Consider the following 18,876-nt stretch of genomic DNA (forward strand, 5'->3'; position numbering starts at 1 on the left):
AAAATAATTAAAAATGTTATAGCTGTATGATGTATTACACAAAATAATTAAAAAATGTTATAGCTGTATGATGTATTACACAAAATAATTAAATTGTTCTCTTTTTTTAAAATAAGTAAATCATTTGGTAAAATATTTTTATCGCATTTTTTATATAATCAAAATTATATCACTTAGTGAAACACTTAGTGAATTAATATTTTCCAAATTGCTCAAAAATATCAAAAACATAAAATGAGAACTAATTCGACTGTTTAGTTCGCGTTGGTAGTGTTGGCACTATCCACCTTAAGCGACGTGGGTCCTCTTGTGTTCCTCTTTCTTGCAGTTCTTCTTATTGGTATACCGTCCTTTGGTCTTTCTTCTTCTTTCTTTTCGACGATTGGTTCCTGCTCTACTTCCTTCTTTATTCTTTCTGGTTGTTTCCTTGGGACGAACTTCATTAATTCCTCATCCTCTTCAGTCATTGACATCTTCTTCTTAAATTGCTCTTCCACCATTACGTTGAGGTTTGTATGGAAATTATTCAACTGCAATTTCTTCATTTCGACGGGCGCGTCATTCTTAGCCTTTTCTTCATCTTTCTTCTGTTGTTCCAATAAAATGCTCATTCTTTGTGATAACTTCATTGGCTTTCCATCATTTTGCCCACCTGCTGCAGCATTTGCTTTTTGCGCTTCAATTAATCTCTTTTGCTTAGCTTCGGCGGCAGCCATCATCTTCTTCTGGAACTCTGTAAGTGGTTTCTCTGCAGGTGGCTGTGGCTTAGGCTTAGGTTTAGGTACTGGACGCGGTATAGTTGGCTCTGGTTTACGTTCGACTGCTGTTGGTACTATAGGTGCAACATGTTTTTGTTGTTGTGGTGGGCGTTGAAGTGTTGCTGATGAAAGAGAACGTGCTGGCGATCTTCTTCCTGCTAATAACTCCTCAAGTTCACGTTGTGTATCCGCATTCTTAAATGTACGATTTTGGAGATCTATAATCGTTTGACGATTTTCCTTGAATTTAATGTTCTTAAGTACGGGATCATCAATAACTGACGTTTTGGCTTCTTTCTCACTTGTGGCATCTTGGATTTGTTTAAGTCGCTCTTGAAATGCATACGCGTGACTGTTGGGGCGTGAGGCACGCGGAATGGTACTGACACTGGACGCACGTGTTGGTGTTGCTGGTTTAACTCGGACTTTCTTCTCAGGACGAGGCATCTCTGATAATGGAAGTTTTGGTTTGAGATGTGGAGCTTCGGTAGATGATAATGATTCTCGTAATAAACGAAGGCGCTCACTGTGTGTGAAAATGGGTGTGACAAAGGTTGGAGCAACAAAGGTCTTGACGCTCTCAGTGGTGGAGGATGAGGTGTCGGAGATCTCTGTCTTAATGACTTTACGCATTTGGTTTAGACGCTCTTTGTAGTCATATGCAAGCACTGGTTCTTCCTCAGCATTAGAGACAGGAGCTTCAGTTTGCCCTTCGGCTTTTGGTTCTCCTACTTTTTGTTCTTCAACTTTTTGTTCTTCTACTTTTTGTTCTTCAACTTTTTGTTCTTCTACTTCCTTTTGTTCTTCTACTTTTTGTTCTTCAACTTTTTGTTCTTCTACTTCCTTTTGTTCTTCTACTTTTTGTTCTTCAACTTTTTGTTCTTCAACTTTTTGTTCTTCTACTTTTTGTTCTTCTACTTTTTGTTCTTCAACTTTTTGTTCTTCTACTTCCTTTTGTTCTTCAACTTTTTGTTCTTCTACTTTTTGTTCTTCAACTTTTTGTTCTTCTACTTTTTGTTCTTCAACTTCCTTTTGTTCTTCTACTTTTTGTTCTTCAACTTTTTGTTCTTCAACTTTTTGTTCTTCTACTTCCTTTTGTTCTTCTACTTTTTGTTCTTCTACTTCCTTTTGTTCTTCTACTTTTTGTTCTTCAACTTCCTTTTGTTCTTCTACTTTTTGTTCTTCAACTTTTTGTTCTTCTACTTTTTGTTCTTCAACTTTTTGTTCTTCTACTTCCTTTTGTTCTTCAACTTCCTTTTGTTCTTCTACTTTTTGTTCTTCAACTTTTTGTTCTTCAACTTTTTGTTCTTCAACTTCCTTTTGTTCTTCTACTTTTTGTTCTTCTACTTCCTTTTGTTCTTCTACTTTTTGTTCTTCTACTTCCTTTTGTTCTTCTACTTTTTGTTCTTCAACTTCCTTTTGTTCTTCTACTTCCTTTTGTTCTTCTACTTTTTGTTCTTCTACTTTTTGTTCTTCTACTTTTTGTTCTTCTACTTCCTTTTGTTCTTCTACTTTTTGTTCTTCTACTTTTTGTTCTTCTACTTCCTTTTGTTCTTCTACTTTTTGTTCTTCTACTTCCTTTTGTTCTTCTACTTTTTGTTCTTCAACTTCCTTTTGTTCTTCTACTTTTTGTTCTTCAACTTTTTGTTCTTCTACTTTTTTGTTCTTCAACTCTTTTTGTTCTTCTACTTCCTTTTGTTCTTCAACTCCCTTTTGTTCTTCTACTTTTTGTTCTTCAACTTTTTGTTCTTCAACTTTTTGTTCTTCAACTTCCTTTTGTTCTTCTACTTTTTGTTCTTCTACTTCCTTTTGTTCTTCTACTTTTTGTTCTTCTACTTCCTTTTGTTCTTCTACTTTTTGTTCTTCTACTTCCTTTTGTTCTTCTACTTTTTGTTCTTCTACTTCCTTTTGTTCTTCTACTTTTTGTTCTTCTACTTCCTTTTGTTCTTCTACTTTTTGTTCTTCAACTTTTTGTTCTTCAACTTTTTGTTCTTCTACTTCCTTTTGTTCTTCTACTTTTTGTTCTTCTACTTCCTTTTGTTCTTCTACTTTTTGTTCTTCTACTTTTTGTTCTTCTACTTTTTGTTCTTCTACTTTTTGTTCTTCAACTTCCTTTTGTTCTTCTACTTTTTGTTCTTCTACTTTTTGTTCTTCAACTTCCTTTTGTTCTTCTACTTTTTGTTCTTCAACTTTTTGTTCTTCAACTTTTTGTTCTTCAACTTCCTTTTGTTCTTCTACTTTTTGTTCTTCTACTTCCTTTTGTTCTTCTACTTTTTGTTCTTCTACTTCTTTTTCTTCTTCTTCTTTTTTGTTCTTCTATTTCTTTTGTTCTTCTACTTTTTGTTCTTCTACTTCTTTTGTTCTTCTACTTTTTGTTCTTCAACTTTCTTTTGTTCTTCTACTTTTTTGTTCTTCAACTTTTTGTTCTTCAACTTTTTTGTTCTTCTACTTCCTTTTGTTCTTCTACTTTTTTGTTCTTCTACTTCCTTTTGTTCTTCTACTTTTTTGTTCTTCTTCTTTTTTTTCTTCTTCTTCTTTTTGTTCTTCTTCTTTTTGTTCTTCTTCTTTTTGTTCTTCTTCTTTTTGTTCTTCTTCTTTTTGTTCTTCTTCTTTTTTTTCTTCTTCTTCTTTTTGTTCTTCTTCTTTTTGTTCTTCTACTTTTTGTTCTTCTACTTCCTTTTGTTCTTCTACTTTTTGTTCTTCAACTTTTTGTTCTTCAACTTCCTTTTGTTCTTCTACTTTTTGTTCTTCTACTTCCTTTTGTTCTTCTACTTTTTGTTCTTCTACTTTTTGTTCTTCAACTTCCTTTTGTTCTTCTACTTTTTGTTCTTCAACTTTTTGTTCTTCAACTTTTTGTTCTTCTACTTTCCTTTTGCTCTTCTCTTTTTTTTTCTTCTTCTTCCTTTTGTTCTTCTTCTTTTTGTTCTTCTACTTTTTGTTCTTCTACTTCCTTTTGTTCTTCTACTTTTTGTTCTTCTACTTTTTGTTCTTCTACTTTTTGTTCTTCTACTTCCTTTTGTTCTTCTACTTTTTGTTCTTCTACTTTTTGTTCTTCAACTTTTTGTTCTTCTACTTTTTGTTCTTCTACTTTTTTCTTCTTCTACTTCCCTTTTGTTCTTCTACTTCTTTTGTTCTTCTACTTCTTTTGTTCTTCAACTTCCTTTTGTTCTTCTACTTTTTTGTTCTTCAACTTTTTTGTTCTTCTACTTTTTGTTCTTCAACTTTTTGTTCTTCTACTTTTTGTTCTTCTACTTTTTGTTCTTCTACTTCCTTTTGTTCTTCTACTTCCTTTTGTTCTTCTACTTCCTTTTGTTCTTCAACTTCCTTTTGTTCTTCTACTTTTTGTTCTTCAACTTTTTGTTCTTCAACTTTTTGTTCTTCAACTTCCTTTTGTTCTTCTACTTTTTGTTCTTCTACTTCCTTTTGTTCTTCTACTTTTTGTTCTTCTACTTCCTTTTGTTCTTCTACTTTTTGTTCTTCTACTTCCTTTTGTTCTTCTACTTTTTGTTCTTCTACTTCCTTTTGTTCTTCTACTTTTTGTTCTTCAACTTCCTTTTGTTCTTCTACTTTTTGTTCTTCAACTTTTTGTTCTTCAACTTTTTGTTCTTCTACTTCCTTTTGTTCTTCTACTTTTTGTTCTTCTACTTCCTTTTGTTCTTCTACTTTTTGTTCTTCTACTTTTTGTTCTTCTACTTCCTTTTGTTCTTCTACTTTTTGTTCTTCAACTTTTTGTTCTTCAACTTCCTTTTGTTCTTCTACTTTTTGTTCTTCAACTTTTTGTTCTTCTACTTCCTTTTGTTCTTCTACTTTTTGTTCTTCAACTTTTTGTTCTTCTACTTCCTTTTGTTCTTCTACTTTTTGTTCTTCAACTTTTTGTTCTTCAACTTCCTTTTGTTCTTCTACTTTTTGTTCTTCTACTTCCTTTTGTTCTTCTACTTTTTGTTCTTCTACTTTTTGTTCTTCAACTTCCTTTTGTTCTTCTACTTTTTGTTCTTCAACTTTTTGTTCTTCAACTTTTTGTTCTTCTACTTCCTTTTGTTCTTCTACTTTTTGTTCTTCTACTTCCTTTTGTTCTTCTACTTTTTGTTCTTCAACTTTTTGTTCTTCTACTTCCTTTTGTTCTTCTACTTTTTGTTCTTCAACTTTTTGTTCTTCTACTTTTTGTTCTTCTACTTCCTTTTGTTCTTCTACTTTTTGTTCTTCTACTTTTTGTTCTTCAACTTTTTGTTCTTCTACTTTTTGTTCTTCTACTTTTTGTTCTTCTACTTTTTGTTCTTCAACTTTTTGTTCTTCTACTTTTTGTTCTTCTACTTTTTGTTCTTCAACTTCCTTTTGTTCTTCTACTTTTTGTTCTTCAACTTTTTGTTCTTCAACTTTTTGTTCTTCTACTTTTTGTTCTTCTACTTTTTGTTCTTCTACTTCCTTTTGTTCTTCTACTTTTTGTTCTTCAACTTTTTGTTCTTCTACTTCCTTTTGTTCTTCTACTTTTTGTTCTTCAACTTTTTGTTCTTCTACTTTTTGTTCTTCTACTTCCTTTTGTTCTTCTACTTTTTGTTCTTCTACTTTTTGTTCTTCAACTTTTTGTTCTTCTACTTTTTGTTCTTCTACTTTTTGTTCTTCTACTTCCTTTTGTTCTTCTACTTCCTTTTGTTCTTCTACTTCCTTTTGTTCTTCAACTTCCTTTTGTTCTTCTACTTTTTGTTCTTCAACTTTTTGTTCTTCAACTTTTTGTTCTTCAACTTCCTTTTGTTCTTCTACTTTTTGTTCTTCTACTTTTTGTTCTTCTACTTCCTTTTGTTCTTCTACTTCCTTTTGTTCTTCTACTTTTTGTTCTTCAACTTCCTTTTGTTCTTCTACTTTTTGTTCTTCAACTTTTTGTTCTTCTACTTTTTGTTCTTCAACTTTTTGTTCTTCTACTTCCTTTTGTTCTTCAACTTCCTTTTGTTCTTCAACTTTTTGTTCTTCTACTTCTTCTACTTTTTGTTCTTCAACTTCCTTTTGTTCTTCTACTTTAGGTTCTTCTACTTCCTTTTGTTCTTCAACTTTAGGTTCTTCGACTTTAGGTTCTTCAACTTTTTGTTCTTCTTCTCTCTTAAGTCTCTCTTCTTCCTCTTTCTTAAGTCTTTCCTCTTCTTCCTTCTTAAGTCTTTCCTCCTCTTCTTTCTTAAGACGCTCTTCTTCTTCTCTCTTAAGTCTCTCTTCTTCTTCCTTCTTTAATCTTTCCTCTTCCTCTTTCTTAAGTCTTTCTTCTTCTTCCTTCTTAAGTCTTTCCTCTTCTTCCTTCTTAAGTCTTTCCTCTTCTTCCTTCTTAAGTCTTTCTTCTTCCTCTTTCTTAAGTCTTTCTTCTTCCTCTTTCTTAAGTCTTTCTTCTTCCTCTTTCTTAAGTCTTTCCTCTTCTTCCTTCTTAAGTCTTTCCTCTTCTTCTTTCTTAAGTCTTTCCTCTTCTTCTCTCTTAAGTCTTTCCTCTTCTTCCTTCTTAAGTCTTTCCTCTTCTTCCTTCTTAAGTCTTTCCTCTTCTTCTCTCTTAAGTCTTTCCTCTTCTTCCTTCTTAAGTCTTTCTTCTTCCTCTTTCTTAAGTCTTTCTTCTTCCTCTTTCTTAAGTCTTTCTTCTTCCTCTTTCTTAAGTCTTTCTTCTTCTTCTTTCTTAAGTCTTTCCTCTTCTTCCTTCTTAAGTCTTTCCTCTTCTTCCTTCTTAAGTCTTTCCTCTTCTTCCTTCTTAATTCTTTCTTCTTCCTCTCTCTTAAGTCTTTCCTCTTCTTCTTTCTTTAATCTTTCCTCTTCTTCTCTCTTAAGACGCTCTTCTTCCTCTCTCTTAAGTCTTTCCTCTTCTTCCTTCTTTAATCTTTCCTCTTCTTCTTTCTTAAGTCTTTCTTCTTCCTTCTTAAGTCTTTCTTCTTCCTCTTTCTTTAATCTTTCCTCTTCTTCTTTCTTTAATCTTTCTTTTTCCTCTTTCTTAAGTCTTTCTTCTTCTTCTTTCTTAAGTCTCTCTTCTTCTTCCTTCTTTAATCTTTCTTCTTCTTCTCTCTTAAGACGCTCTTCTTCCTCTTTCTTAAGTCTCTCTTCTTCTTCCTTCTTTAATCTTTCCTCTTCTTCTTTCTTAAGTCTTTCTTCTTCCTCTTTCTTAAGTCTTTCCTCTTCTTCCTTCTTAAGTCTTTCTTCTTCTTCTTTCTTAAGTCTTTCTTCTTCTTCTCTCTTAAGTCTTTCCTCTTCTTCTTTCTTAATTTCTTCTTCTTCTTTCTTAAGTCTTTCCTCTTCTTCTCTCTTTAATCTTTCCTCTTCTTCTCTCTTAAGACGCTCTTCTTCCTCTTTCTTAAGTCTCTCTTCTTCTTCTCTCTTTAATCTTTCCTCTTCTTCTCTCTTAAGACGCTCTTCTTCCTCTTTCTTAAGTCTCTCTTCTTCTTCCTTCTTTAATCTTTCTTCTTCTTCCTTCTTTACTCTTTCTTCTTCTTCCTTCTTTAGTCGTTCCTCTTCCTCTCTCTTAAGCCGTTCTTCTTCCTCTCTTTTATGTCTTTCCTCTTCTTCTTTCTTGAGTCTCTCCTCTTCTGCCTTTATTCTTGCTTGTTCTTCTCTTTTTAATTTTTCTTCCATTTCTTTTTTCTTTCTTTCTTCCTCTTGCTTTCTTAGCCTTTCTGCTTCTAGTCTTCTCTGTTGTTCCTGATTTGCATTACTTCCGCCTGAACCCATTTTGACAATTCGAATGTTAAACAAGGGCACCCCATATTTATCGTTTTCTCTTTGTTTCCTTCTTCAAGAAGTAAATGTGCATGTAAAACATATATCTCGTCCTTGCTTAGCATTGGGAAGATGTTTCAATTGATTTTCAATTAACACCGATCGATTTATTCCTCAATTAAATGAAATTAAAGATAGCACATCATAGTTTAAAAACAATTGTTATTTAGTGGCTTAACAAAGAGTGTTCCGTGAGTGCATGTTAACATCTCTTTTTTAACAAAATAAATTTTAATTTACACATCAAATTTGATTCCATTTGGAGGACGTTAAGCATTCAAATTGCCACCAAACTAATCGGCGGTTAACGGTTTTATCCATCAAAAAGCTCTACTCAGCCACATTGAATTTCATATAACGATAAAAACCCATTCATTTAAAGCAATGTAAAACAGTCAAAAGGCATTTCACAATGGCAGAAGATCTTCCTTTGGCTGCACTCGTACTTGTTGGTGGTTTTGGCACAAGATTCCGTCCACTAACCTTTTCCCGCTCCAAACCACTTGTTGAGTTTTGCAATAAACCAATGGTTGAATACATGTTAGATGCACTCACAGAAGTAGGATGCAAAAAAATAGTTTTTGCTTTATCTGAACTTCAAAGCGACTTTAAAGAATATATCGGCAAATACCAAAAGAATCATCCAACAGTAGAAATCATCCCTTCTATTGAGAACTCACCAATGGGAACAGCAGGACCAATTGCTCTTGCAAAAGAACATCTTAAAGGTCACAGGTTTTTCATGTTGAACTCCGATGTTATTTCGAAATACCCATTCAAGGATCTTCTTGAATTCCACGTAAAACATGGCGGCGAAGGTACCATCATGTCATGGGATGTTGAAGATCCATCAAGATTTGGTGTAATTCTTTCCGACGAAAATCATCGTATTCAAAGATTTGTTGAGAAACCTCAAACATTTGTTGGTAGATCCATTAATGCAGGCCACTATATCTTTGAACCTTCTGTTATTGACAGGGTTAAACCCGTTCCGACTTCCATTGAACGTGAAATTTTCCCACAAATGGCATCCGAAGGCAAACTTTTCGTCATGAAACTTGAAGGCTATTGGATGGACATTGGTACACCAAGCGCTTACCTCAGCTGCATTCCAATATTCCTCAAAGACAAGGACAAAGTAATGATCGATGAAACAGCAACCATCGGAAAAGATTGCCAAATCGGACCTAACGTTGTTATTGGTCCTGGCGTAGTCATTGGAGATGGATGCTGCATCGAGAATTCAGTTATTCTTGCAAATTCAAAAATCGGCAAATTTACTTTTATCCAAGATACGATTGTTGGATGGGAATCTAAGGTTGGTTCTTGGGTTCATTTAGAAGGCCTATGCGTTTTTGGTCTTGATGTTACAATCAAAGATAAACTTGTTTTGAAGGGTGCTGTTGTTTGCCCTCACAAAGCAGTCGACAAGTCAATACTTCAACCAACAATCATAATCTAAACTTTAAAGTTTAAAATTTTCATTTTTTTGAGTTTCATTTCGATAAGAGCAAAAACCGTTTATTTTTAACGTTCTTTTCTTTATCGTGAATGCAAAACAATCAGCCATTATTTCACCCTCAACTTTCATCAACTTATGCACAAGTAACACATCATCACCCAGACGAGATCGGAAAAACTCAACCGAATGAAATTGGTGTAAGACTTTGTCCTTTTCCATTTCATTCAATAAAACCAGAAACAACAACTTTCCCTGGTGATAGCATACCAAGATGTCATGGCTGTGGAGCATTTTATAATAAATTCAACCAAAGGAATTTGTCATGTTATATATGTTCTCTTTGCGGAACTAAAAACACAACATCAATTCCGATCGATCCTAATTTACCAGAATACCGTGATGAAGCTTATGATGGAATTCCATCAAAAATGTACAGAATTCGAAACAAATTTGTTCCAACAGATTTTTACATAATTTCATTATCATTAATCAAAAAAATACCTGATATTTTAGACATAATTATATCATCTTACAGTTCATGTTATGAGTATAAACAAATAGGAATTTGTTTTTTACATGGATCGATAACAGTTGTAAAATTTCGCGAAAGTCTTCAATTACAAACCTTTAGTGATTTTGTTCCAACATGCAAAATTTCTCAATTGTTTGCAGCCATGACTGGATTTTGTCATTACATACAAGAAATCAAAACAATGATTTCCAAAATTCAAATCAATGAACATGGAAATTGTGCCAAATTTGCCATTGATTTTGGAATTGATGTATCCACTCCATTTGGAACATCACTACGTTACATTTTAGATGCAAATGATTTCCATAATATGGCTTCTGAGGATTGTTACTTTAAAGCACTTGACGTATGCAAAAAAGGAACACAAATTTCACTAGCTGTGTTTGCCGATAATATTCAATACAAAAGTCCTTTATTTCAATTTCCTTCAATCACTGGCGGTTTTCTCGAGTTTATACCTCCAGGTTCAGATCTTCAAAAAATCAAAAGTATTTTATTACCATCTTTAACACGATCAATTTTTCATGATACTTTCATTTATGCAAGAGCTCCAGATGGTTATTCAATTACTGATTATGCAGGAACTGGCTTGATGAGATCAAGCAAATCAGTAATGACACCGAAGATCGAGGCAGGACAGACATTCTATTTCAAGTTTAATACTCAAGGAATGAAACAATCGACTTTACAATTTGTCATTTTCTTCACAACAGAATTGGGCCTTAAAAGGTTTAGAGTAATCACAGTTCAAATAATGGAGCAACAAGCTATTGATTATGATTTGATAAACAGATACATAGCGGGATTAATTTCCCATTCATATATTAATGAAGGAAAGAAAAACGCTGAAAAGCTTCTTGAAGATATGAAAAAGAAGTTCAACAATTTTGATCCAAGTGTTTTTAATAGTTCGAATTTTTTACTTCAATCAGATTCAATAATGTTTTTGTATAAAACATCTCTGACGCTTCGCGATGGGAGAACATCATCCTAACCAAAAGAAAGTAATCTCTCCTATTTGTACCCATAAAAAAAATAAAGAAAAATGCGATTCTCATTTTTTTTTTCATGCGTTACATTCTTTTGATGTGAAAAAAATGAACATCGTTAAGTCATTAACAGTTAAGCAAAAAATTATGGAAAGGTTTGCCACAAAGGTAATACTTCTGGTGATTATTCACTTACTACGAAAACATTTTTTACATTTTAATCGAACATAACAACTTTACTTTAATAAAATATTAATAAAAGTGTTTTTAGTTTTTTTTGCGAATAGTTTCACAATTAAATTATAAAAAAATTAAACATTATTTCAGTTTAATAAAATATCAATTTTTCATATCAAAAAATCCTTAAAGAAGTTCACGCCATTATTTCTTTCATATTTTTGAATTTCATCATTACCAACATTTAAAACAGAATCCAAATCCGGTTCGAATGTCTGCAACATGTTATTTTTCTTTGTACCACCATTATTACTTATATCGTCTATCTTATTAATGTTAATCAAATTATCTGTTGATTCCTCCAAAACGGTCACATCTCTAATAAACCTTTCAATTATCTCAAAATTATTGTCATTGCATTCAAATAACTCTGCCTTCACTCTTGAAGACTTTATAGATTTCATCATCTTTTCCCAACTTGTAAATGGGTCTATTTCGATTTGTAATGAAATTGCCATATTACCAGCGACAGAAGGGCATAGTTTATAAGCAGGGTCAATTAGCCATAAAGGCAAAAATTCCTTAATGTTGTCAAGTTTTGATATTTTTGTTGAAATATTATCACTCCTTTTCAAAGGCTCGAAAGCAAATAACATATTATAATTGTTGTTATCGATTACATTATCATTCTTCTCATCGAAGTTTTTAGAACGTTGATTCCATTTTGTTATAAAGTTATGTATAGCGAATGAATTACCAGGAGTTTTATCATCAGTTGCAATTTCCACCAAATTATTAAATATGTTATTATTAAATAAATCATTATCCAAAAGTTTTATAGCTAATTCATATATATAAGGGTTATTATTTTTATTCGAGTTTTGGATTTTTAATAATAAGTTTAAAATAATTTTAACTTCGACAGATGTAATCATTTTAGATAATCGTAAATATAAATCATTTTCAGGTATCTTCTCATTTAATTGATCAACAATTAATTGATCATCGAATTTTTCACTTAAAATGAATTGAATTCTTCTTGAGTTTGATAAATCATTAAATATATATTTCATTGTTAAGAATAATAAACAAGTTACAGGTAATGATTTTTCATTATTCATTAAGAAATTTAAATTATTTGTATTAATTGATTTACATATTATATCATAAATAATTTTCGGGTTTTTAATTTGCATATTATTATTTTCTAATATCATATAAAACCCGGTGATATTAGAGTTTTGTAATGTATTACATATATAATTATTTTGTAATAATGTATTTAATAAGATTAATGAATTCATTACTATTTTTTGATTAACATAAGAAATAAATTGTAATGATAGCTTAACGGTCTCTATCGAAGGTTTTTCAAGTTTTTTAATTAATTCACTTAAAGCTGAAATACATACTGCAATATATTCATAAGATAAATCTATTACATTATGTACTTCAAATGATTGATTTAATTCATATATAGCTTGAGATACATCAATGATCGAATTAATTATAGCAGTTTCTACATCATTATTATAAGGTGTTAATATATATGAATAAATTTTCATTGCAATTTTTGCAATGTTTAAGTCGCCACACATTGTACCCCATGATAATAATTCGAAACCAAATTCTTCTTTTTGTTTTTCATCAAATGTATTAACAAATCCTAAAACAGAATCAATGTCAACTTCTTTATCTGTTTTATATTGTGGTAATAATTTTGTTAAAATTTTTAAAGTTTTCGGAAATATATTTAACATAATTAAAGAAAATGATAATAAAACTTGTGATTGAGATTGAATTTGATCTTTAGATATTTGTTCATAAATTATTGGTAATATAAAATTAATTATTGATACATAAGTTTTAGAATATAATTGATCATCTTTAATCTCTGGAAAATCTTTATCAGATTCATTTGATATTTTATGAGGTTTTTTCTTTTTGTTTATTAACTTTAAATCTTCTTGACTTTGATTTTTAGAACATTTATATAAAGTTCTTTTCATATTAGTAGTAGTTAATATTGTCGGATCAAAGATATCTTTCATATCGAATTTAGCAGGTGATTGTATAGTAACGAACGAAGTATTTTTTTCTTTTGCAACTAAATTATGATAATTTAACCATGAACTAAACCTTAAGAATTTGAATAATATTTCTGCTGTTTCTTTACGTTTTGTTGAGAATAAATAACTTAATAATGTTTTACCAACTCGATGTGAACGTGTTAAATTAAAAATACAATGTAAAACATATATTTGGAAGATTGAAGTTTTATCAGTTTTAACTTGGAATTCTAATATTTGATCGATTAAACTTCGATATTCTGTAGGTGGAGAAAGTGATGTTTTCTTTGATTGACTTTTATTTATATTAAATTTACTTTCATCTGATAAATCAAAACCTGATTGACTAATTCTTAATTTTTGTTGAAGTTTTGCATTTGTTACTATAATTGTTAATATATTTGATAAGATCGAAGAGTTTAAATCAATGAATGAATATAAATTAAAAGAATAAAAATATTTCGATGTCTTTTGTAATATACATTTCGATGTTAAATCAAAACTAATAGAACGTATCCAAGGAATTACAAATAAAAGTAATTTCCGTATTAATATTAAGTCTTTAGTCTTTGTTAAGATTTGATATATTTGATATACAAATTGTTCACTACAAAATGAATGTGTATGACTTAATAATGAACTTAATTCAACAATTACATCTGAAAATAATTCCGAAAATTCACTATATTGAATAATACCAATTTTATTATATTTTTCAATTAATGTATATGTAATATTTTGATCATTATTAATTAATGATGATGAAAATACAATGTTAGTTAAAAATGAATAAGTCTTTGATAAGTTATGTGATAATGCTAAATAATAAAATGATAATGCTAATAATGAACCTGTTTTAACATAAAATGTTTGTGTGAATTCTTCTTCTTCTTTCTTTTGTCCTTTTATATTTCTTTCTTTTAATTTCTTAAATAAATCTTTATATGTTTCAATTTGTATAAATTGTCGCGCTATCGAATCAAAATAAATTGGTTTACATTCAGATGAATATGTTATATAACGATCTAAAAGTTTTGGTGATTTATGTAATATAATATCTAAAATATCTAATGAGACAAATTCGGATTCTTTAAGTTTCCCTGATAATTCAGTTTCTTGTGACCCTGTAATATATAATAAACAATGTAATGCTTCTTTAGCGATAGGATTTGATGAACATTGACTTAAGATAAAGTTAAACCATTTTTCTTTTTGAAAGTTTTCGATTGAATCTAATGAGAAAATTGGAATTCGTAAATATGGACCATTTGGATATGAATTATTTTTATTATATATTAATTCGAAAAATGTTTTCGATGTAATTATTAAATTATTATTAATGACTTTCTCCATTTGATCACTAATACCACCATCTTCTTTATTAAATTGGAATGCTATAAAATCAAAGAATTTCCAAAATGTTTTAAAGATTGGATTATTATAATCCAAATTAATGAATTCTGGTCGATGAATAGCATTTCTAACACCAACTAATAAAGATAAATTATAACTTGGTGAACAATGTGCAGTAAAATCAAATAATTGTAATAATACTTTTAATTCAAGTGTAGAAAATATTGATTCACAAGTATTAAGGAAATTAGTTTCATCTTTTGTTAATAATCGACAAATATTTTGATCATAATTAGAAAATATTGATTGATCAATTTTATCTTCATAAATTTGTGTATTTATCCAAAATATGACTAAGTTACAATAAAACATTGGATCAATTATTTCAAACTTTATGGAATCCTTTAAAATTTCTTCTAAAATTTCATTTAACTTATTATAACCTAAATCTTCATTATATTCATTCTTAATAAATTCATGTGCAAATGCAGCAACATAAAATTGATAAAAGTTATTACATTGTGATGATGCTACATCTTTAAAACTTATATCACTACAACTTTTAATGACTTCTTCTGATTGGATATAACCTCTTAAAATATTTTCTTTAGCGATTTTAGATATAATTTTATCATTTTTTTCAATGAATTCATTTAATGACAATTTATTATTTGGTATAACATGTTCAAGTTGTTCAATAATATTTAATGTTAAAATTCGTACTTGATAATAAGAACAACATAATGAAATGATTAATATTGTATTAACTAAAATAATTTGTTCATCATCAAATATTCTATTTAATGATAAAGATATTTCAACTTGTTGTTGAATAACGCATAAACTTCTAAATAAGTTAGGTACACATAAATTAATATTTCCTGGTAAATTTAATACAATTTGTTGTGTGATTAATTTACTATTCTTTTCATCTTGATAACATATTAATTCTAATATCCTTGAAGCTAATAATGATGAATAAACATCAGATGAATTAATGATCTCACAAACAGGTATAATAATTTCATCATCAATAGAAACTAATGGTACTATTTCTAATGCTTGTAATGAATTCTTTTGTTCAATCTTTGCTTGATTAACAAATTCAATGTTAGCTTCATATCGATTAATTACTAAAGGTAAATCAGTTTTCTTACTCCATTTTTGTAATTGTGTTGTTATAATTTTAGCACTAATAACTGGAGCTTTAACTACTTGTGTTAATGATAAGTTTTCATCTAATACTTTATAAATATCATTATGACACATCTTTAATGATTGTAATATTGGATAAGTTTTACATAACTTCATATTATTGTCATTGTTTTGTAACATCGATTCATCATTAATTAATGGTACTATTGTCGAATGTGCTAAATCTACTAATTGATCTTGAAATCCTAAGTTTTGTGGATAACCACTTCGAGGTGATAACATTCGTTTGATTGTAAGTAATACTGATCGCATATTATTCTTCTTAAATGATTCTAACATTAACTTAGGAAATATATCACGTGCAAAACCTGAACTTGGATCTGATGAATATTGTAAGAAGAAATCAGATAACTCGATTTGATAATCTACAAAACATGCTGAGTTATTAGATGAAAAGATACTCGAAACCATAAATTGTCGTGTATCTGACCCAAAGAATTCTTTCTTAGTTCGCCAATTAAAGTTTTCTCCTGTTAATCGTAACAATGAATTTTGTTTATAGTTCTTTCCTCGTAAAAGTATTGTAATCGATTGTAAGAAACAACCCGAAAATTCGGGCTTCCCTACAAGTGGCTTTAAATATTTATTAATAAATTTCATGATCGGCTTTGATATTGTTTTATTTGTATCTGCAAATACATAAATAAGTGTATGTAATGCATGCGCTGGTCCTCTATAATTATTATTCTTTATTAATGATAACGTAAAATCATTGATTTCTATAATCGTTTTGGAATTGGTAAATTTAGGATCATTCATAAATAACATTCCAACGATATTGATCATACATGTTAATAAGGCTTTATGAAGCGATGAATCAAAATCTTTGATCTTGTTCCCAACACTTCGTATCTTCTCTAATAGTTTATATGTATCTTTTAAGATATTCTCATCAACTTTCGCACCAAGTGTGATTTCAGAAAAAAAATATAAATAGATCTCAAACATGGGTGATGATAATGCTTCAGATGCTTTGATCTTTTGTGTCTTATCTTCAACTCCAAAAATCCCATCAAAAGGAGTTATGATATATTTGGAATCAACATGTATTGAAAACTTACATATGGTGGGAGCAATGAACTTGACTGGCTTGCGATAGGCTATGCTAAAGAATTCATTGGCATCTTTAGGAAATATATTTAATATTCGGAAAAACAATTTAACATAAAGTTTGGCATTAGAATCATCAAACTTGATTTGTGCAATGATTAAATCAAAGAAATAGCATAGAATCATGGAGTTAAGTGATAAGGCACATAAACGATTTTTAGGTTGATCCCAATCTACATCATTAAGCAAATCTGTGTAATATGATTTACCACTGGTTCCCTTTTTTGGTGATGTATTTTGATTGATTTCTGGTATATTTGTTGAAAATTGTACAAAGCAACTTAAAGGGTTTACATCAGCTAATGTAAGACATGGAATTATAATGGACACAAGCGAGTGGTCATTTGACCAAAAGTCTTCTAAGACGTCTTGAATTTTTTGGAAATTTGATGCTTGCCTTTTTGAGGGAAAAATTGGATCTGGTACTTTCTCAACCAACTCCTTAAAGACAGAGCTTGCTGTATGATTAAAAGACGATTTAGATATAGTCCGTGATATATGTAAGTCTATGATGTTTTCACCCATTTCAGTTTGTTTGTCAACTTCGCAATTGTTCAAATTTGAGTTAAAAACGGTTACTGGTTCCCATGTTTAACGGTATCATTCAAATATTAAGTTCTTCTTTACAAATATCCGCGTAATATGCTGACATTTAATGTCTGGACGTATCATTTCCTTTATAAAGTCCATGTGGGACATTTAATCTTTAGCTAAATTCTTTGATAAATATATATAAATCATTACATTTTTAATAGAAATTTACTTTTGATGGTAGACGCTTTTTGGCAGAAGGAGACGATAAAAATGTATTGAATACAGCTACAAACTTGATAATTACTGTCAAAAAGTTGGTAATTGATAGAGTGATCAGTTTTATCAGAATAATCTTATTCAAAAGGCTGTTTTTCACAACACAATTTTTATTTCAAAAATTATGACCAGGTGGTCATGCAAACATGAAAACTTTTATGGCCTTAAAACAAGCTTGGTCGACAAAAATAGTCGTCAAGATAACTTGCTCATTTTTTATTGATTTAAAATAATAGTTCAATGAAATTTTTTTTTTGATTATGCAAATTTCTTTCATCTAAATGATACTATTTAAATTGAATTTATAAATTTTTTTTGTCTGATGCCATAAAAATTTCATTTGAAAAGAGTTATTGTTATTATTTTACTTTTTTTTGGTTCAATTTATTAAAAATATTTTAATATTAGATATTGACTCAAGCAAAATAAAAAGAATACATTAGCATGTTCTGTGTAAATATTGTTCTTAATGGGATGCTTAAGCATCAATTATTCATCACATATTATAGGTTAATTAATAAAAAAAAAAAGTTTCTCAGATTCTAAAAGAAAATTAAAAATTAATTTTTTTATTGAATTCCAAACAATAATATTTCTTATTTGCGAGGTTTAATTACTTCAAACCATATTCTTAGATCATTAATATTATTGAATATCGTTTTTTCGAATGAATCGTTAATCATATTCAACTCAAATTTATGCGGATTTATTTCAACCTCATACAGCACATTAATAAAGAAAAATCGGGTATATATTGGGTTATTTCCATCATATATGAAAGACAACAATTTCCTCTTTAAATTCCCATCACTTTGATTTTCATCTTTAATCCAATTATTCAAAATTTTGATCATTTCTATAAAAATTCGAAACATTTCACCGAAACATCTTAACGATTTTCTTTGTTTATAACATTTTTCTAAAGATTTTTCTAGTTGAACAAAGAATGGCTTTATTAACTCAATTGTTGCTTTATTCACAAAGAAAAGATTTGCATCTGCATATTTTTTAATTTCTTTCACAAACAAATCCGACACCTTATTCGAGTTCACAAATTCCTCAACAGTTTTACCCCTCGGGAAATCAAAAGACAAACAATTCTCAGACAATTTAAAACATATCAAATTAAACTCAATTTTCTCAACTATATCACAAAACACTTCGACGAAGTAAGCAGGTGTATAATCTTTTGAAGCTTTTTTATATCCTTGGAAATACATTGATTTCAATTCGTTATTCACATCAATCACTGCTGTACCAAGTGCATAACTTGTTTGTACATTATTTTTTAGGTTTTCGTTAATTTTTTGATCAAGTTTATTAATGATTTCTGCTTTGTTGTAATTTTGGACATAATCTAAATATGGTTTACTCGAACTTTTGTTGAAGAAAAATATTTGTTCATATGCAAATTCATCTCTTTGTTGATTTATAAAGTTTAATTTTTGCTTAGTATCTATCTTTGGCATTCCGAATATTTTATGCGCATAACTTGAGCATTGTAAATCAATAATTTCTTTGATAAGATTAATATTTAATTTGATTTCTTCAAATGATATTGATTTTCCATATGCTACTTGATATGTTTTGGTTTGACTATTGTTTAATAGAACTGAAATACTCATCGCAATTGAAACTTCGGAATTGTTTTCGATTTTATTCGGTTGAA

General features: G+C 29.6%; 3 protein-coding genes across 3 annotated transcripts; 2 read left to right on the top strand and 1 right to left on the bottom strand.

Annotated features, from left to right (window-relative positions):
• Nucleotides 1–254: 254 nt before the first annotated feature.
• On the bottom strand, nucleotides 255–7,442 carry GO595_000370 (Titin-like; the record flags this gene model as incomplete). The annotated part of the gene is made up of 2 exons (XM_067916745.1): nucleotides 255–2,977; nucleotides 3,950–7,442. 2 exons carry the CDS (start codon nucleotides 7,440–7,442, stop codon nucleotides 255–257), a joined length of 6,216 nt encoding a protein of 2,071 aa, XP_067779825.1.
• A 460-nt stretch (nucleotides 7,443–7,902) lies between these two features.
• GO595_000371 (mannose-1-phosphate guanyltransferase beta) lies at nucleotides 7,903–8,952 on the top strand (the record flags this gene model as incomplete). The annotated part of the gene is made up of 1 exon (XM_067916756.1): nucleotides 7,903–8,952. One exon carries the CDS (start codon nucleotides 7,903–7,905, stop codon nucleotides 8,950–8,952), a length of 1,050 nt encoding a protein of 349 aa, XP_067779826.1.
• Nucleotides 8,953–9,041: 89 nt separating this feature from the next.
• GO595_000372 (uncharacterized protein) lies at nucleotides 9,042–10,478 on the top strand (the record flags this gene model as incomplete). The annotated part of the gene is made up of 1 exon (XM_067916767.1): nucleotides 9,042–10,478. The coding sequence occupies one exon, from the start codon at nucleotides 9,042–9,044 to the stop codon at nucleotides 10,476–10,478; it is 1,437 nt and encodes a 478-aa protein (XP_067779827.1).
• Nucleotides 10,479–18,876: the final 8,398 nt, after the last annotated feature.

This window comes from Histomonas meleagridis (genome assembly GCF_020186115.1).
Source record: "Histomonas meleagridis strain 2922-C6/04-10x chromosome Unknown contig_1, whole genome shotgun sequence".
Lineage (NCBI taxonomy): Eukaryota > Parabasalia > Tritrichomonadida > Dientamoebidae > Histomonas > Histomonas meleagridis.